Source organism: Uloborus diversus, chromosome 9, assembly GCF_026930045.1.
Source record: "Uloborus diversus isolate 005 chromosome 9, Udiv.v.3.1, whole genome shotgun sequence".
In the NCBI taxonomy this organism is placed as follows: Eukaryota; Metazoa; Arthropoda; class Arachnida; order Araneae; family Uloboridae; genus Uloborus; species Uloborus diversus.
In genome coordinates, this window is record NC_072739.1 from 119457965 (window position 1) to 119479738 (window position 21774).

At 34.0% G+C, this 21774-nt stretch overlaps 1 protein-coding gene across 2 annotated transcripts in view; it reads left to right on the forward strand.

Annotated features, from left to right (window-relative positions):
• LOC129230096 (WD repeat-containing protein 47-like) overlaps positions 1-21774 on the forward strand; it is a 117762-nt gene that overhangs the window by 72025 nt on the left and 23963 nt on the right. For both annotated transcript variants that reach the window (XM_054864494.1, XM_054864495.1), the window contains exon 2: positions 14642-14841. In XM_054864494.1, the coding sequence (XP_054720469.1) occupies positions 14642-14841 (200 nt within the window). The remainder of the gene's footprint in view (positions 1-14641; positions 14842-21774) is intronic.

Below are 21774 nucleotides of genomic sequence, written 5' to 3' on the forward strand. Positions count from 1 at the left end.
AAACGAGGGTCTAGTGTGCTCATAACAAACTGTCTATGTTTACCGACAGACACACCTGGAACGCAATGTTTTACCTTTTTTTAAAAAAAATTGTTAATCACTGCAAGGTAGCGCATTCGAGCTCTGGAGTTGCGAATAGCTTGCTGGCATTTGCGCCAAACTGTATTTAGCCAACAAATGTAAGATGCAGTAAATAATGTGAGCATTAAAGTCTCAATTTATTGCTCTTGATATGAGTGTTAAGTTTTTTTATCTTTCAAAAAAGAAAAGACGAAAAGATAAATAAAAGGGAAAATAAAATGGTCCGCCAAGTGTATGACCATTTGATTGCAATTGATATTATTTTTATAAATCATATTAAATACATTAAACATCAAGTTTCATTGCTTCTTTCCGTTATCCTTATGATTAAAAACGTTTCAAAACTTTTTATGATTTCGTCTGATAATTTTCGACTGCTATGAAAAAATTCTCGTTCAGTATCAGTTATACCGGATGGCTTTATGAGCTATTTGAGAATAATAGTCTTTACATATACTCAACTGATGTTTAAAAGTTTCCTGATAAAAGTTATTTTTTATTAGGGCTAATCAGAGGACCACGCGAATTTTGTAGTTTTGAAAAAAAAAAAAAAATCAGAAAGCATTTTTTTTTTTTTTTTTTTTGACACAAAAAATACTTGTCCTCGTGTACTCGTTAGCATTTAAGCATATGGTTCTCGAGTTTGGACATCTGAATAACACGCGCTCCTCATTGGTCGAATCGTCTGTCAAATCAATTGCCTTTCGTTGTTCTTCATTGTTCGCGCCATGTTGTTCTGAGACAGCCGATATGGATTCACTATCGTTCTCCATGAAAATAAAAAGCGAACATCTGCCTGCTAAGTTTTACAATATTATTGTAGAAAATGATGAAAAGATCTTAATAAGAAGCAACGTCACGTCCACGGTGGACATATAGATACTTGGAATCCAAGAATTTGGAAAGAAAACAAATACTAAGTGGATTACGAGAAATTCATGCCCATCACGTCAAAAGTTCGTTTGCTGGTAATTTTTTTTTCCTTCGACCTTTTATTAAAATACTTAATTTAACTTTGAATACTTTGCCTTTTTTCAAAGATTTTTTTAAACATGTTATGAACATTTAAAAAAAGTTGTGCAGCTATGTTTTCTATAGATTTGTAGTGTTAATAAATAATTAAAAAACAGTTATTTATGGCTTATTTATATATATATATATATATATATATATATATATATATGTGGTGCCGACTCTGGTACACCCTGGTACACTTGCACAGCCCTTCATACAATTTAGCTTTCTTGTATGTAAAACTCGCCAAGAGATGACGACGTAGAGTCCGGCGACAAAACGAACAGCGCCAAGGGCGGTAAAACTTTTTGATTAGTGATTAACTTTGAGGAGATGAAAGACGTAAGACGTTTGTAAAGACGAGCAGCAAGACGGCTGCACTTCTGCATTGTAATCATTTTTGTAAATATTAGTTATGTGTAGTTTAGTTATCATTAAATGTTTAGTAGCTAAAACTATGTCATCAATGAGTGCTTCTATAAGTGAATACAAGCATTTTCATAGTTATTACCAGTAGCTCGGCTCCCACAAAAAATTCAGAAGTGGGATTAATAATGGATATGAGGGAACGCCTACACGAAAATTATTTTGGAGTATAATGTTTGCAAGTGTGATTAACCGGAAAACTAATTGATACTGTTTCCGAAAAAAAAAAGAGAGAAAGAACTGAGTCAAATGTGACTGTGCCTTGTGAACTATCTTAAATTCTCTGTTGGATTATCTGATTTCAAGCATCCGGAAAAGGGGTGAGTGAATTTATTTTCTTCAAATATGCAGTTGAAAGAGATTAAAAACATTGACTTTGCGCTCAGAAACTTTAAGCGAGAAAAAATAGTGCTTCTCCACCGTTTTATATTTTCTGATAACGGGGATAGTTCCAACAGAAAGCGCTTAAGAAATTTTACGGGATTTGAATACAACCCAGAATCAGATGAATTCAAAAATAAATTAAAAGACATTGAGAAAAATTTTTCTCTTAACGAAATAATAACTATTGCAAATTTTTTGAACATTCCCTTGGAAGGAAATAAATCTGAGTTAGCAAAAAGCATTCTCTCCTTTCTGACAGATATTTCTTCGCTGTCAGAGCTTGACGAACACCATTCCCAGTCAGAAGATGACTCATTCTCGGATCATCAGCAGTCCGGTCAGAACGAGGAAGTTATTAGTGACGATTTATCTGTTGGAATTGAAAACAAAGTAGCACCGCCGCCTGTAATTAATTATTCTGATTCAGGCAATGTTTTGGCTACGAGCTATCTTTTACATTATTCTGATATTGAACACTCCCTGCCGAAATTTAATGCAGAACCGCATGAGAACATTTCTTCTTGGGTAGAAACTTTTGAAAGTGTTTCTAAGTTATTTAACCTTACTGAAGTTCAAAAATTTATTTTTGCTAAACGCTGTTTTGGAGGAAATGCCGCATTATTTATCAACACCGAACAAAATATTAATTCTTATGAAAAATTAAAGAAAGCGCTAATCAGCGAATATTCCACACAAGTTAATTCGGCTTCGCTTCATAGTTTAATGAGCGAGCGTAAAATGCGACATTCTGAGACTACGCAAGAATATTTTTTAAAGATGAAACAATTGGCTCTTTCTGGACGTATTGATGACATATCTCTTATCAGTTATGTAATAAAGGGAATTCAAGATAAACCGGAAAATAAAACAATTCTTTATGGAGCGCGCGATATAAATGATTTTAAAGAAAAACTCAAAGTATACGAAGTAATGAAAAATGATTTGGCTAGAAATGAGAAACCTTTCGACAGAACCAAGCAAAAAATGTCAAATGATGATCGCTTAAAAAAGAGTGGGTATACTTCCAATTTCAAAAGAGATTTAAACAATAAAAATAAGATACACTATGAACAAAATAATGAGAAGACGCGATATAACACCAACAAGGAAAACTACAGAGAAAAAATTTGTTACAATTGCGGTTTGAAAAACCACATTTCAAAAAATTGTGTACACAAGGATAAGGGGCTTAAATGTTTTCAGTGCGAAAATTTTGGGCACAAAGCTTCTAATTGCCCTAATAAGAAACCAGACGTTGCTCATTTAAATGTTCCAAAGAAGAAAAATTTAAATAAAGAAGTAAAAATTGGTAACTCAGTGGTAAAAAATGCTATTGTCGATTCAGGGTCACAAGCCACATTAATCCGGGAATCGATTTTTAAGAAACTGAATTCTCTTGTTGAGCGATTTCAATTACTTCCTTTAAATACTGTTTTGTCAGGATTCGGTAAATGTCAAGTAAAACCAGTTGGAGTTTTTGAGAGTGATATTCAAATTGACAATTTTAAATGTAAAGCAGATGTAGTTGTGGTGAATAACGAAATAATGGCTTGCGATGTAATTATCGGACTAAATGTTCTGATGCAAGGAATAACAATAATTGATGATAATGGTGTTACGATTCAAGCTAAACCCAAAGATGCAAAACATTATGATGTTTTATCTGTCTTGCCAATTAATGTATGTGTTGAAGAAGTTGAAATGAATATTTCCCCTGATATTCCTCATGATTTAAGATCTAAAGTAAAGACATTGATTTCCAACTATGTGCCTCAAAAAATTAAAACCACTAATGTTGAGTTAAAAATTTTGGTAAAAAATGACGTACCTATATCGCATCATCCCCGTCGGTTGGCATTCTCAGAAAAAATGATCGTCGAAGCTCAGGTTGCCGAATGGTTAAAAGAAGGTGTAGTGGAACCCAGTTCCTCTGAGTATTGCAGTCCAGTGGTTATTGTAAAAAAGAAAGATGGGACACCGCGCGTATGCATTGATTATAGAAAACTAAATAAGGTTATAGTAAAAGATAGATTTCCCCTTCCACTAATTGAAGATATTTTGGATAGACTGCAGGGCTCCAATATTTTTAGTACTATTGACCTCAAAAACGCTTTTTTTCATGTAAATGTAAGTGAAGAGAGCAGAAGATATACGTCATTTGTAACGCATGAAGGACAATACCAATTTTGCCAAGTCCCTTTCGGATTATGTAACTCTCCGGCGGTCTTTACAAGATATATCAACACTATTTTTCGAGAATTAATTAATAAGGGTATTGTTTTGCCTTATATGGATGATATAATCATTTTGTCTTCCTCTCCCGAAGAAGGTATTGAACGCCTTGAACTGGTCTTAAAAACTGCAAGCGAATACGGACTTGAAGTAAATTTTAAGAAGTCCCATTTTTTGAAAAAACGTATTGATTTTTTAGGACATGTAATCGAGGGTGGAAATATTTTCCCATCTACTTTAAAAACTAAAGCAGTTCTTAATTTTCCAGAGCCGACTAATTTGAAAAAGGTTCAAAGCTTTTTAGGTTTAACAGGATATTTTAGGAAGTTTATCCCGAAATATTCCATAATAGCTAGGCCGTTAAGTGATCTCTTGAAAAAGGATCGAAAATTTAATTTTGGAGTCGAAGAAAAACATGCGTTCAACCAATTAAAAATGTTGTTAGCTGACACACCTGTTTTGGGAATCTACAACCCTAAATTTGAGACTGAACTTCATACGGACGCTAGCCTAGAAGGGTATTCTGCAATTTTGATGCAAAAACCCCCAAATGAAAAGAATTTTCATCCGACCTATTTCATGAGTAGAAAAACGACTGATGCCGAAAAGAAATATTCTAGTTATGAACTTGAGGCCCTAGCCGTCATCGAAGGGATAAAGAAGTTCCGTGTTTACCTTTGGGTATCCATTTCAAAATTGTAACCGATTGCGCCGCGTTTGAGAAAACGTTGTCAAAACGAGACTTATGTACCCGTGTAGCTCGTTGGGCTTTGTTACTACAGGAATTTAATTATGACATTGAACATCGTCCCGGAAGCAAGATGCCACATGTTGACGCTCTCAGCCGCTCCCCTATCGACGTGTTTTGCATTTCAGTCGATAATTTGTTGCCACAGCTGAAATCAGCTCAAGATAAAGATACTGAAATTAAAACTATTAAGGAATTACTTAAAATTTCAGATTATGAAGATTATTGTGATAGAAATGGAATATTATATAAATTTGTTGAAGGTAAAGAATTAGTGGTTGTGCCAGAGAATATGCAAACAGAAATAATAAGAAATGCGCACGAGAAAAGTCACTCAGGTATCAAGTATACTGAAAAGGAAATAGAAGAATATTATTTTATCCCAAAACTAAGACAGAAAATAGAAAAAATAATAGGAAATTGTGTCCATTGTGTACTTCTGAACCATAAAAAGGGAAAAAAAGAAGGTCTTTTGCATCCATTGCATAAAGAAGACGTCCCACTGAAAACGTATCATGTTGACCACATTGGACCCTTAGAGAGTACTAACAAAAATTACAAACACATTTTTGTTGTAGTTGACGCCTTTACTAAGTTTGTATGGATCTACCCAACAAAAACAACGACGTCTGCTGAAACCATAGCCAAATTAGAGCTTCAAAAGACTGTATTTGGAAACCCTTCACAAATAATGTCGGATAAAGGACCAGCATTTACTTCCAGCGAATTTGCTGATTACTGCGCAAAAGAGGGCATTAATCATCATTTTACAACGACAGGATTACCAAGAGCAAATGGCCAAGTCGAACGAATTAATCAAACAATTATTGCAATTCTTTCTAAATTGTCCTTGGAAAACCCTACTCAGTGGTACAAGCACACGAATAAACTGCAACAAGCCATTAACTCAACATATCAACGAAGCATTGATAAAACTCCATTTGAATTACTTTTTGGAACGAAGATGAAGATTGCAGGACTTGAAAAGCTGAAAGAAATGATTGAAGTTGAATTTCAAGCCAGTTTTGAAGCCCAAAGAGAAGATATGAGAAAACATGCGAAGGAACAAATTTTTAAAATTCAGGAAGAAAACAAGAAGACATACAATTTACGAAGGAAAAAACCGAAGCCTTACGAAGTTAACGATTTGGTCGCCATCAAAAGAACGCAATTTGGACCTCACCTAAAACTTAAACCGAAGTACCTAGGCCCGTACAGAATAACGAAGGTGAAAGGAGGAAATACGTTTGATGTCATCAAAGAAGGAACTCACGAAGGACCAAACTGCACATCAACATGCGCAGAATTCCTTAAACCATGGAACAACATTTCGGAATGTTAATTAAAAAAAAAAAAAGAAGCAAAGAAGTGTAAAAAATAGAAGAAAAGAACACCGACTTTTTGTAACCAACTGTCCATACTTTCAATTTAAAGACGAAAAACGAATACCAAAAGAAGACGAAAAAGATGAAAGAAAACACAAATGACGAAAGAAAGACGAAGCAAATGATAAAAGACGAAACGCACGACGACGAAGTTCTTTTTTTTTTTTTTTTTTAAGACGAAGACGATATTTTTTAAAGATGAAGACGATATTTTTTAAAGACGAAGACGATATTTTTTAAAGACGAAGACGATATTTTTTTAAAGACGAAGACGATATTTTTTAAGACGAAGACGATATTTTTTTTAAAGACGAAGACGAATTTTTTTCAAAGACGAGGACGAAGAAAAAATTTTAAAGACGAAATATTTTTAAAGACGGACACTTTTCATTTGCAGACGAACATTTTTGTGAAAACGAAAAATTTTGGGACGAGCAAAATCAAAGACTGAACTTTTGAAGACGAAAAAACTTTTGCAACCAATTTAATTTTAGTTTAATTGTTGTTTTGTTTTTGTTTTTTTGCTTACTATATTTTCAGGTTCGCCTGGAGGTCCAGTCGAGTGCAGGACGGCCGAACTTGTGGTGCCGACTCTGGTACACCCTGGTACACTTGCACAGCCCTTCATACAATTTAGCTTTCTTGTATGTAAAACTCGCCAAGAGATGACGACGTAGAGTCCGGCGACAAAACGAACAGCGCCAAGGGCGGTAAAACTTTTTGATTAGTGATTAACTTTGAGGAGATGAAAGACGTAAGACGTTTGTAAAGACGAGCAGCAAGACGGCTGCACTTCTGCATTGTAATCATTTTTGTAAATATTAGTTATGTGTAGTTTAGTTATCATTAAATGTTTAGTAGCTAAAACTATGTCATCAATGAGTGCTTCTATAAGTGAATACAAGCATTTTCATAGTTATTACCAGTAGCTCGGCTCCCACATATATATATATATATATATATATATATATATATATTTAAAAGTAAATTTTGATTAATTAAACTGTTGAACTACAGAGTGATGTATTCCAGGATTTATTAGTGCAAAACTTGACATTGGTGTTAAAATATTTTAAATTATTGTTGAATCAATCAATTGCAAAATGTTTTGACAAAGGGAAGCACAGCTAAACATCAAAATTATGTATAAAATTTCTTATAAAATGCATGTAAAACAGAAAAAGGAGTTATTTTTTATATTTAAGCAATTGTGGTTATTTTTTGCTTATGCTTGACTGAAAAAAGGTGTTCCTATGAAAATAATTACCATGATAATAATAATAGATGTAGCTTGTTGTTTTGAATCCTTATTAAGAGAGATTAATTTTCGTTAGGATGTTACAAGTTATCTGTGACTGCATACCTTTTTTTTTTCAAAGCTTAACTAAACCAGAATTTACTTTAAAAAACGGGTTCATTTGTGTCAAATCACAGGATTTCAGAAAACACATACCCAAGGGCGGCTACTAACTACCTTTTTTTTTTGGGGGGGGGGAGGTGGAGGATGACGCTGACAAATTTTTAGAGTTTTGACCACAAAAATTTTTGAAACTGCTTAGCTGTTAATAAAAAGCACCAAATCAACTAGCAATAAGGCACCAAATAACTTCACGAATGAATTTTATGAACAATTTAAAAAAAAAGGTTTCAACCTTTATAACTCATAATTCATGAATTGAATCAATTATTGTAATTGTTTATACTTTATTCATAAAATATTTCAACATAAGGGATTGATAGTATTGTGGTCAACTGAGGGGGGGGGGCATGCCCTATGGCCTCTCCTGTAGCCTCCCCCGCGGATACATAACGCGGATACACACAAGCCCCTACTAGCACACAATGACGACACAATTCCACCTTTAAATCAGCGTTAAAGTTTGTGACAGCGTGGAACAGAAATTAAATATACTATAAAGGATATGTCTAGCAAACTATTGCACATAACTTTTCTGAGCTATTTTGCAGGCCTTTAAATCATCGTCTTTTTAATGTCTCTTTTAAGTTTGCTTCTAGTTATTGCATCACTCCAATTTCAGTTGGTATAACGATTCATAGTAATGTTGGAAAACAATTATAATAAGATTATTTTCTAGCAAATTTCACCTTAGCAATGATTGAACAATAAGATAAAAATGAATATTCTTAATGATCCAATCCATGAGTAAAACAAAACGCCACTTATGCATAAAATTCATAAAGAAAATGGTAATGAAGAAGCATACTCGAATCGCAAGCAACAGAAATCCACAATGTAAACAATAAAATAGTTGCCACTCAAACATGACCTTCTTTTTAAAATCAGAACCAAATTGCGGCCACTATGCTTTCAAGAAACATAAAAAGATTCGCAACTCCAACGAACTATAGGGGGCACTGAAGTCACTGTCTAATGGCGGAATTGAAAACTAAAACAAACGCACATGGTAACGAAGAAAATGCTAAAAGTGTTGTGATTTTTGTTCGTACGTATGATTTTTTTCGCTTTATTCTTTTTAAATTAATTTTCAAAGTCTTGTGGATATTCTGGCCCACGTAGAAAGAAATGAGAATTCAAGAAGCATTACTAAACGTCAAACATTAATGCAAAGTACACGTAGTTCATAGTTCTAAGCAGCCATTTTCACGATGTTGAATTCGATATTTATCAATTCTTGATAAAACTAAATAATAATTGTGGCCTGACAAGAATAACAATTAATGCTAGAAAATTTAATATGACATTACAAATTATTTCTAAAAGAAGATGATACTTCTTTGCTTTGCTTTGGCTAGCACTTGTTTTCCATTTGTAGCTGAGTTATTTCTCTTGAATTCCCGAATCGGTTAATTTAAAAATTTTCTGTTTCGATTTTTCTAATTTCTGAGTTACGATTTAATTGTGTCATGTTATGCAAATCATCAACAAAATTCTCACGGATATATGGTGGTAGTTTTCTTTTCAGTTGATTGACAATTATTTCTTTTTACTTATCAAATTCTGTAATCTTACTACCATTTTATTCCACTCATGATAAAAATTGAAAATGGTTTAACTAAAAACGCGAAATCTCGCCAAGGCTACTTTGCTCGCACAATACCACAACTATAACCCTAAACAAATTTGGCGATACCTTTCAGCTGAGAATAAAAGGAATAAAGTTAATTCTTTCTCGGTTAAACATTTTTCATTTTGTTCTATGATAATATATTCAAGAAAATATTTTGCATACTGTCCATTCCAACTAAATGCTGCTGTAAAATATGGTAAGTTTAATTAATTTAAGATTAAAAAAAAAAACGCATATTCTTACAAATTCATACAAAACAATAAAAAATTTTACCTTGTATAACGTTATCCAAGTTTGTTAATCCAGTATTTTCGCTTTTACCAATTATTAAGGAAATAATGAAAACTAACATTATTTTGAGAAGCTCGAGAATACTACTAAGTGACGAATTAATTTCTGTAGCTGAAAGCAAACTAAGACACATCGATTGCGCTAATAAATACTCAGAACAAACTGCCTGTGTTTACGTCAACAGACACACGTGGAACGCTTCATTTGCAGTTTTGTAAATCACCGCAAGGTAGCGTATTCGAGCGCTGGAGTTCCGAATAGCAAAACAATTTATTTTTCAAAAATGAAAAATAAACAGCTTACTGTTTGCATTTTAAACCGCAACCTTCCTCAAATTTGCGCATGCGTCAGGTTGCTTCTGATTTTATCAAAATAGGGGAGATATTGATAAGAAAGATAACGAATGTGAGGGGGATTTTTTTTTTTTTTTTTTTTTTTTTAAAGCAGAAATGCTACCATGGTGCATTCTCTTCAACAAGCTGTCACCCCCTTTTTAAAATAGAACCGTTCAACGGTGCTAGTCGCGGCTTTCGAGATCAGACAGTATAACGCGATGTTTACATTCGGACTTAACGTTCTCGCATCACTTCCAGCGAAAGGCGATTGATTGACAGACGATTCGACCAATGAAGAGCGCGTGTTATTCACATGTCCAAATTCGAGTACCGTATGCTTAAATGCTACCCGTTATCAATATAAATATTTTGAAGTCTGTCGAAATTTTAAGAAAAGCGCCAAATTTAATGACTTGGCGAGAAATTATAGGTACCAATCCCCCCTCCCCCCCACGTCCACTGTGATCTCACCATCTCCTGTATGTGGCATCACCTCACACCCGAGGGTCCCCTGTTCCTATCACAGTAGTGACTTCCCAGATTAGGGACCTTCGGGAAGTTGCAACCTTTTTTATTTAATTCCAAAGTAACAGAATAGAGAATTTAGAAAACTGTAACAGAACACGGAACACAAATAACATAATACAGAATACAAATAACAGAATACAGAATTTTGAACATTTTAAAATTTTAACATAAAATATAAAATACAATAAATATAACATAAATAACAAGTTGTCAATACACTATGAAATGAGTACCAGGAAAAAGGGCCTACGTGGTACTTTGGAAAAGAAATCCTTCTGAAGACAATAATTTGAAAATTTCATTCATTCTCCGCGTGCTGTGTGGGTGAATAATTGCTTGTCTAGCCTGTATGTGGCAGGACATCCATCTCCAAAGCGTGTAAGAGGAGACTTATTACTCAAACTCGAATGACAAAGGATGACGTTTTACTAATTTTGCCTGATACCAAGTTGATTCGTGTGTGTGTGTTTAAAATGAAATGTTTGTGACAGCGTGTGACCCGCTTACAATTAGTCTATACCTCTCTAGGGAGGCTCGCCCTATAGACTTTAAACCACAAGTATATGCTCTTTTTAAAATTGTTACGAAGCTGGATATGATACTCAATGATATCTAATGTTCGTGTATACAGATGTGCTTTTTAGTTGAAAAAGAAAAGCATTCACTTTTAGATAATGGTATTTCGGTAAAATTATTTGGATATCATTTTAAATTACATAATTACTTATTATTACTTGCAAAAATTGACACATATTTTACTGAATAATTTGTTTAGGAACAAGTTATTTGATTAATGTGATTTTACAATTAGTTACATATTTACATACATTTATCTCATTTGTTCAAAGTACTTTTATCAAAATCAAACAAATGTTTAAAAATCTGATGTTATTTGCTGCTGTTGGAACAATCAGTGCTTTGTTATTCGAAAACAGAGCCCTTGTTAGTGTTTACATAATTCTAAAAACCCTTCCGGCTTATTCTATTGTTCTCTGCACTTATTATGTCGATGAGGAATTCTGATCTACTGATCCGAAGTTCAGTTTAGCTTTTACTAATGGAATATACCACTTTGAAAATGGTTCCTCTCTTACGATTAACCTTATTTCCTCCTCTTGTATTTACAGTTTAAGTCTTGTATTTCCATTAACTAATGCATCTATTTGAAACGCAGCTTAAGAAAAGAATCCTTTTTAATACTGGATTTTTTTTTATCAATTGCAATAGAAACATAGAATTACGAAGTTATTAAGAAATTTATAAGCGGAGGTTGGATTCTTCGGCCCAATTCTTTAATTTCTAATTGCTTATAAGTTTAACCTTTTGTTTACTAAATTTTTTAAAACTCTATTCGTTTCAATTTTGTATCCTCCTATTACTGGGTCTACAGCAACCTTTAAATGGGAAATCTGCTTGTGGTGTGGTACAACCATTTAATAAACTGTTGAAAATCCTTTTGTAGTCTGGTCCTGATGAGTTGACTTCTATCTGCTGAGACTTAAACGACTCCTTGAGTTAAATTAGGGATGAAGAAATCTGGTTTTTGTTGTGATAACGATTATTGGCGCTATGCCAATTAAATAAAATCTCCCGTTTCAATTCAAACATAAGTGAGCTCAGCTCGTCCTAGGTAAGGTCTCATTCACGTGATGCTACTTAGTTGAATCAACTTTTGAACGGGCGGTTATCAGCATGTGTAACCAGCAGGGTTGGCAAAAACCCGAGTTTTTTTTACAAAAGCCCATGGACCCAGGGTTTTTTGGGTTTTTCAAATAAAACCAAAAAAAAAAAAAAAACAACTAAAGCTGGGTTTTTTAAAAGAAATGTGGGTTTTTTTTGTCGTTTTTTAGGGAAAATGTGGGGGTACTTGTAGCATATTGTAGCGAAAGTAGATGGACAAAGCGCAAAAATTGTTTTGGGGTAAAAAAAGCTGGAAAACTAGTTAAAATTCACTGTTTTCTGAAGAAAAGTATAAAAGACGACAAAACAGGATGGTGAAGTTTCAGATTTTTTTTAGTTTCCATGATTACCAACAGTTAAGTCAAAGTTACTTCTTTAGTGATAAAATCTATTGTTCGTTTTTAATTACTACATTTTTTTTTTGCATTTTACTTTATTGTATTTCATTTTGTTATGCAAAACTACTGTAGAAGATCAAGTAATGTAAATCTCTTTTTATTGAATCCCAGCATAATCAAGACACTTCTTTTAATTTTATGTTGCTTGTTTTTCTATTTCTGTGTACAGAGTAAGGAATATTAAACTTTTTCGTAAGATAATAAAAATACTGCACATCCTATTCTGTTTTCTGTCCGACCGTTTGTAAAACCTGTTAATTTCTAAAAAATATACCTTGTTTATTCGAGATTTGTGACGTGTTGGGTTGCAGAAGATAATTCACATGAAAGCTTTTAGTGAAAGTAGTTTCCTCTGTACAATCTACAAATTTTGAGAAAATCCGACGTGACAGGACTTAGTCAAGATAATTTGAGGTATTTATTGACCAGTTAAAGAAAAAACTTAAATATATATTTTTGAAATCTTTGAAGTATTTTTTTATTGCCGTTAAGAGTTGAGAAATACTATTAAAGTTCAAAAATCATTTTTTATGTACATTGACTGTGGTAAAGAACAAATAAAAAAGGAGTATAAATTGTAAAAATATTTAAAATAATTTTTTTCTCAGAAAATTTTAAAAAATCCAAAAGTGGGCTAAATAATGGGTTTTTTTATATGGGTTTTTTCAAAAAAAAAAAAAAAACCATAGGGTACAACCCAATTGGGTCCAATCCGGCCAACCCTTGTAACCAGGTATGTAGAAAATTGAAGGAATCAACCGCCATCCTTCACAGTACAGTCAATTCATCAGGCACATTTGCCGCTAACCTTACCATCCCGAAGAGTTGAATCAATTTTTAGTTGATTCAACTCAACCGTTCGCTTAACAAACGAGTGAACTAGTCGAGTCAACTCGGTTCAGTTGTAACAGCGTTGTGGAGCAGCTGCTCGAATAAATTTGGTTTTTAGATGAAAAGTTGATTCAACTAAGTTCCGTTGTGTGAAGACAACAAAAAAAAAAAAAAAAACGCCAGTCAACTAGTTAACTGGCATCTTTTTCAAAAACTTGATTCAACTAACCTCCTTGTTTGTAGGAGATCTACGTCAGCAAGTTATCACTTTTAAATGTAAAAAAAAACGTATTACAAGTCTTATCTTCCAACACTTGGTGGGATTTAAAAGCTCTTCTTCTTCTATTGTATGTAATCAATTTTCTATTGTAAGGATCAATTGCATGATGAGACTTAAAAGTTATTTCAATTGATGGAATGTAACATTTTCCAACTATGGGTAGGATTTAGTAATGCCAACAACTGTCCCCCCCCCATTCAACTGCTCCCCTTCAACTTTATCAAAGATATGCTTTTTTTTGAGCAATCACGATTGCTTATTGTTCTCATTTGACGGTCCTTGGCGTTTGGTTCCTTTTTCAGCTTGGACCAGGGGCCTCTGCAGCCCCACTGGCCTCCGGTCCTGAGCACTGTCTCCATTTAGCCGCTTCTACTGGTCGGTGGCGTCCATGTCCTACACACACACACACACACACGCCGTTACACACATACACACACACGCCTAATTGCATACACACAGGTCTACGCACACACACAAGCCTATACATGAATGCACGTGCGCCTGCGGCCATTATGTGCACACAACTATACGCACGTAACCGCCCAGAAGGAGAGGCAGGCTTGGGGGGTTAGGAGCCGTTTCTAGAAACAGTAACTTCAATGAGTAGGGTCCTGTCGTGTTTGCAAAAAACATAATTTGAATTAAAAATTTCAGAATTCAAGTTAATTTCTTCTTCTTTGTTTTTTTTTTTTTTTTTTACTTTCATTCCGATACATTTTCGCGGGGACCCACCCCTTAAACCGCATCATCAAAGATTCTTTTTTTTAAAATTCAATATCGAAAATTTGTCTGTGTTGGGTCCCTCAAGGGAGGTGCGATCGCCCCCATCGATCTCCTCCTGCATCTACTCTTGAGTCACCTTTTCAAACTCCACGTTATGGCTGATCTTGGTCATTTCCTATTAATGTTAATTCAATTATCTTTTACACTTAACTTTCCACCAAATATGCTTATGTGTTCCTTTCTGTTCTTCCCCAGTTGAGTGGTTCGAGTCAGGCGACTGGCAGCAGTGACAGCACCACTGGAGATTCGAAACAGAACTTCGTGGCCGTGACTCAACTCGAAGATGAGCAAGCGATACGGGCAGTCGAATTCCACCCATCCGGCAAATTCTACGCCGTCGGATCCAACACGAAAATGCTTCGGATATGCGCCTATCCAAACTGCAAGGACATCAGGTAAAAGATTTGCTCTCGACTATTTTCAAACGTTTACGACTGCAACACTTAATTACGCGGACACCTATTTTCTCATTAAGATCGAAATGCAGATGATTTTGCTTTTATAGTGTGGCTTTGATAAGTTTACGCTTGACATTGACAGTGTTTATTTCTCTTTGGGGTAATAGGGAAAGTCACCCAACTCTGAACCCAACTGAATTGAGTTGGGTGACTGTCGTTGGGGTGGTTTTGCGGGGTTTTGTTTTAGAAATTTTTCAGAATTCCGCATTTTTTGAACTGACGAGCCACGGAATCCCGTAAAGGAAAAGTTTTGAACCTTTTTTTTTTTTTTTTTTGCCGTAGTTCTCTAATGGCTGTCCAAAACAGAAATTGTTAATGATACAATTTAATACATCCAATATACCGACAGACCGGTTTTCCAATCCAAAGACTGCAGTTTTATCCTAGTTATGGTCTTATCAGTCTGGAATAGGGGAAAAGATGAGTTGAAGGTAGATGTCATCTCAATGAAGCTGGGCGTGCCAGCAAACTGGTAGATAAAGTAAATTTTGCACACTAGCGAATGTCCGTAAACATGGTTCGGTTTAACTCGTAAATTGAAAGCAAAGCTTGGTTATTAAGCAGCTTCAATGATATGACATCTGTTCATCCCCCAGTTCGGTCATCATTCCAGAGTGATGAGTCCCATAACAAAGACGAAACTGAAGTCTCTGAATGTCATAACCGGACTGACGAGTACATTGCATGTATTTCCTCCTTCCAGCTTAGACGCGGTAATTTGCTGCTTTATATCTGAGTTTTGCCTTCTAAACGGCAGCGGAATTGCATTTGACAATCTGGAATTATTGCCATGATTGATAATTTAATTGTTTTTCTTCATGTTTTTGGCAATTAAGTGGTTTTATAATCCACTGTGGTACAGTGGACGCCGGTTAATTGAATCAGTGGTTAAATGAATTAACTGCTTTAATGAATCAAATCGTCAAAAGTAGAACATAATCCAGCTTTATTGAATTAGCCGCTTTATTGAATCAGCCGTTTCATGGCATCAAAACTGTTTAGAACAAATGTGATTCGTATAAGCGGCGGCCACTGTACATATTTTACCCTCTGAATTTTAAACGGCGAAATTTATGATGAAACTAACTGATCTCGGACCGAAACAGGAAATTATGAGGTTTATAGCAGTGATAGATAACTATTTTATAACCTATAACCAACGGTCATTGGCCTCTCCCTATTAATACGAAACTCGAATAAAAATTCCTGGAAAGAAAAAGCAATAATTCGTCTGCTAGCTGTCAGTTGGCAAACGTGATAGAATCACCAACACAAAATGCTGCGACCTCAATAGCATACGACACCGATGGAACGCCATCTCTCAGAACTTTTTTTTTTTTTTTTGGTCAGGCAGAGTAATGACATCTGCCCGTTTGTCATTGACAAATCTGTGCCTTGTTGCGTTTTCAAGAAGCTTAATCTTAATGGTATGAAAGTGATTAATCGAGTGCGGGTTTTTGGAGCTCGTTAAAGAGCTTCTGTCAGTCTTGGTAGAATATGGCTGATTTAGAAATTGTGTGATAGGTCGTTGACTTTGTCATTAGTGACAGATAAGATAGTATTTTTCTTTTCTAAACATATGGTTTTTTGACTAATTAGTGAATTGTGATATAAGTAACAAATATCGTAACAAAGTGATGGAAAAAGCTCATTTACACATGAGTCTTTTTTTTTTTAATTATTAGGCTGATTATTATTGATGTTTGGAATATTTTTGATCTGCAAATGTTGTTTACAATATTTTTAAAGCTGACTTTTTTCTTCTTTAAAGTTGGTTTTCGTGTAATTTTTACCCATTTCCCTCCCTCTTTCTTTCTTTCTTTTTTTTTTTTTTTTCATGTTTTATTTTAAATTAAGATGCGTGTTCCTGTTACATTTACTGCAGGGTTTTTTTTTTTTTTTTTTTCATTTTTTTGGATTCGTATTTTTGTGCAGTTGACATTCACTGCGGACCTACGATTAAAAGGTGTAGACACATTTTGTAGTGCTGACTGGTAAAACCTTAGTAATTAATAAAACTGCAGGAGGAGGAGCATCTATCTGTCGATCAAACTGCACATGAATCTTTCTTTGATTATTGCAGGTAAAATGTACAACATTTTCTTTTATTTTGTGCTTATTGGCTCAAAATTGGGGCAGGATGTAAACTTAACGGGGCACTAAGCTGTTTCAGGTACGCAGCCCTTTTGTAGTAGTCAGGACAACAATTTTACATCACTGACAAACGGGCCATTTTTTTACTGTGTGTGTCTCTTTCACTGGTACATAAACAAGGAAAAAAAAAGGCAAACAAAACCTTTTATAACGTTACATTTTTGCGAATTAAGATCAATCAATATTTTCGTCCGACAAATCGCTGACATGAATCGACAGAGTGAAAGAGCAAGGGCGGAGAAAAGATAACGCATCGTCACTTGCTCGCATCGGCTTTCCGTATATAGTTAGTTTTTAGTCATTCCACAATCCACTGACAAACTTGCGTTTTTTCGGTACTTTTCTTCCACATTCCAGAAGTGTTAGGCCTCTTTTACTTCAAGTAATTTCACACTTTTTGGCATTTTCCTACTCTTGTAGATCTTTAAAACTATCGTTTGACGCAGTATAGCCAGGCTCTTGCGTCATTAAAACCATTGGAGCCAACCATCAACCACCGACAAACACAATGAAATGTAAAATGATCATTAGTAAAAAATACATAAAATGCTTTGAAAGAAATGATGTACAGTGCAATAGGTAACGAGATAAAATTCAAGCACTTTTCAAAGAGTGTCACATTTTGATTTAATTATATGCAAGTTCAGGGGTTGAAGTGACCGACTAGTCACATATAGGACATTTTCCGCAAAAAATATAGGACAAATATAGAATTATCATTATATTAATTTTTTTTGCTATGAAAAAAGAAATAACACATATCATATATTATTTATTTATTCTTATCAATGATTTTGTTTTAAAAAAAAACCTCAAATAAAATTATTCCTTACATCTAAAATTACTTTCCTGTGGTTGAAAGAATAATTTTTGAAAAAAACAGTGTACTTTATAGACGAAATAATTAAACAAAATTTGAACAAAGAAAATTTTCATTTTTTCTTCCTCACTCATGATCCAAGAACTAATTTCACTGTTATTTGATTTTATATCTAAACTGAACCCTTTAACACTTGCGTTAAGAACAAACAGAGCTTGAGAAGTATCCTCTTGACGTTTTTCAGAGACTTTTTTATGCTTGAATGTTTTAGCATGCTGCCTCGATTGCGAAAATCTACTATTGCTTATGGGCACTAAACAGTTGCAAAAATGGCAAAAAGCGGTAAAAGCATCTTTTCCTTTAGTGTACCATGCACCGAAATTTTTAGATTTAATGTCCTCCTGGTTCAACAACAACAAAAAACGGAAATATAGGAAATATAGGACATTTTTCAAAAATATGGAAATATAGGACGATTTTGATGATTTTCTTGAAAATATAGGAAATATAGGATATATAGGACTACTTCGACCCCTGTTCAAGGGCTGTAGAACAAGTCAAGATATTTAAAGTACTTCATCTGCACTTTCCATTCTCTGACATTTTAATACTTGATCTTGATTGCATACTTTTACAGAATTGTTCTAACATTTGAAAACACTTATTGTAAGTTGGAAAAAATAAACTGTAAATTTATCACTACAACATTTTTTTTTCTCCAATTACAAGTGGTAAAGAAAGAATAAATAAAGAGGTTATGTATTTTCTTTCCTCAAGCTAAACAGGTTGGCTGTATGTAGTAGAAATAAGATAAAAGCAAAAAAAAAAAAAAAAACTAAATTCTTGATTAAATAAATAGCAAGATATGAAACATTTGAGTCACAAAAATTTGTCTCATGCAATATGTTAGAGAAACGCGAGAACCATGCGTTGACGTAGCAAGTAGTTGAATTTCGCACTCTCCACCTCAACTCAACACATTTGTCAGAAACTTTAAAATTTAAGGTTTAGAACTACATTTTAAAAATTTTTCAAGGTTTTCGAGAATTTGGAAATGAACGCAATGTTTCGAGTGTTGGGGGCTCCCAACAAAGCGGGGGCCCAAAACTATAGTTTGTTTAGCTTATAGGAAATCCAACACTGCTCAAGAGCCTCAAAAGGCTAACGATAAAAGTTAATTTCATACATTTTCCGGTTTGGAGCAGCTTGAAGTAACACCTGTAGCCCTTCTGGCCACCATTTTTATATGTGGTGGCATCCTATTTCCATATAGGCTAGGAAACAACTAGGAGAGTATAGCCTGTTGCCACGTTAAATATCAAATACGAAATAAACAAGCAGTTCTGGTCATTGAAAAGCAAGTTCCTACCGAAATAGATCGCAGCAGCTCTGCATTTCCCCAATGGGGTCGTTTCCAAAGTTTTAAAAGTATTTTTTTCTGAAAGAGCATGCTTAAAAACATAGGAACTGACCTTTTTGGAAATAATTTCTTTAAGTTTAATATTTTTTAAAAATTACTTAAATCGGTGCGCTTTCATTATTTACACTTCTGTCGTGTGACATCACAAATGATGAAATGCCATTCAGTGTTGCCATTCACAGAACAAAGTATTTAATTCACATATTTACTCACGTGTATTGGCAACGATATGGTTGATATCAAGCGTAGAGCGCAATTTTAATTCGCTGCTTGATTACCATAACGTGGAAACGTAGTAGAAAGATGCGCCAATTTGCATCATTTGTGACGTCATAAAGACTACGCCTTGTTTGAAAAATCGGACATTTTAAAAAAATCAATTTAAAAAAACTGTTGGGAAAATAAAAGTATTTTCTGGGTCCATGTAATTTTTTTTTTTTCGCTCATTCTATCCATTTCAATGACTAAAAGTAGTACTTTTGACTGAAGGAAACCACCACATTCTCGCAATGTTGCTGTCTGATCAAGTTCTGAAATTTCTTGAATATTTGCATCTACTTAAGTGTATCGCTCATTGTTATGGGTTTTTATGATTCCAAATAAAAGTTGTTTTGAATTCTGATGGGTTATTTAAATAAGACTTTAGATATTGTTATAAAAGTAAATAGAAAACTGAGCTTTATATGTTTTTCTTGTGCATAAATAATATAAAGCATGAATTTTCAGTGTGAAATAAAACAAGGTATGAAAAATATAACAATAGACATTTTACATCGAAGTAAAGAATATTACAATGGGGTCGTTTCCAAAATTTTAAAAGTATTTTTTTCTGAAAGAGCATGCTTAAAAACATTTAATATTTAAAAAAAAATACTTAAATCGGCGCGCTTTCAATGTTTATGCTTCTGACCGATGATATCACAAATGATGAAATGCCATTCTGTGTTGCCATTCACAGAGCAAAATATTTAATTTGCATCTTTACACACGTGTATTGGCAACGATATGGTTGATAGCAATCGTAGAGCTCAATTTCAGTTCGGTTCTTTATTATCATAACGTGGAATCGCGGTAGAAAGATGCGGCAAAGTTCATCATTTGTGACGTCATCAAGACCACGCCTTGTTTTAAAAATCGAGCATTTTAAAAAATTAATTAAAAAATAACTGCTGGGAAAATAAAAATATTTTCTGGGTCCAAGTTTTTTTTTGCTTATTCGATCAATTTCAGTGACAAAAAGTACTACTTTTGACTGAAGGAAGCAACCCCATTGTTTTGATGCAAACTAAACGAATTTTTTTTTTTAAAAATGGGGACTTAATACAGAATTTTTGAATGTCAAGTTTAAATTACGAATTGAACTTTGAATGCTTAAGCACAATGGTGCGAATCCTTTTTCTGCCGGCCGTCCTTTCTATTACAGTCGGTCTCGTGGGCCAAAACAGATATAAAATTTTAAAATAGTTTATTATATTCTAAAAACATGGAAAAATATAAAAAAGGTGAGAAAATTACAAACCAATAATTGTTGTTATCAGTTACTTGATGCTTATTTTATTAAATGTATGCTTTTTAGAAACTAATTTCTGAATATTCGGCTCCAAATTTGTGACATTGTCACTAATCATGCTTTTCGATTTTTAACGTAAAACAAATCAACGGGCCACACAGATCAGCTTCGCGGACCGGATGTTGCTTGCAGGCCATAAATTGTACTCAAGGTCCCCCATATGTTGGGCGCAAATGGGGTCTGAAGCCCCCCCCCCCAACCCCTTTGAAATTATAACTTCCTTGCTTTTACTACTTTTTTCTTTTTCAAAAATGTAAAAACATTTCTTCCTCAGCAATTAGTGAATAAATTATTAAAAATGTCAAATTTTAATAACTCTAATCTGTACTGGAATTGGTTTCCTTTGGAAAAATATCCTGCTGAACCATGGGGAAAACATCTGAGCCCCCCCCCCCCCCCTAAAATTTCGCTTATGGGCGCCCTTGCACCACTGCTTTAGTAGATAGTGTTAGATTTATGTTTAAAAACTTCATTTGAAATAAAATATATTTAAACCGAACTTGTATCAATTTTCGAAAGTAAAATGTTGGCTCTACATTTCCCATGTTTGTAAAAGTGCCCGTTAGTTTCATTAGTGTTTTACATTAAATCAAAACTGAAAACTTACGTTCATTTAAGGTCCCTATATACATGGGTCATTCTTCAAACAGTGTAACTTTTCTGTCACACGCCTTTTACAGTAAAAACGTCGAGGAAAAATTCATTTAACAATGATTTTTAATTTCATCAAAAATATTTCTATTCAATCCTGCAAACAATTTTTTAATAATAAATTTTATTTTAGTATATTTTTGGTTCACAACATGTGAATTCTCACCTCGGAGGCATGTCACACACTTTGTGTGACTGTTTATGTTGTTTAATAACTTGTTTAATTAAAAGTATATACTTATTTATTTATTATTC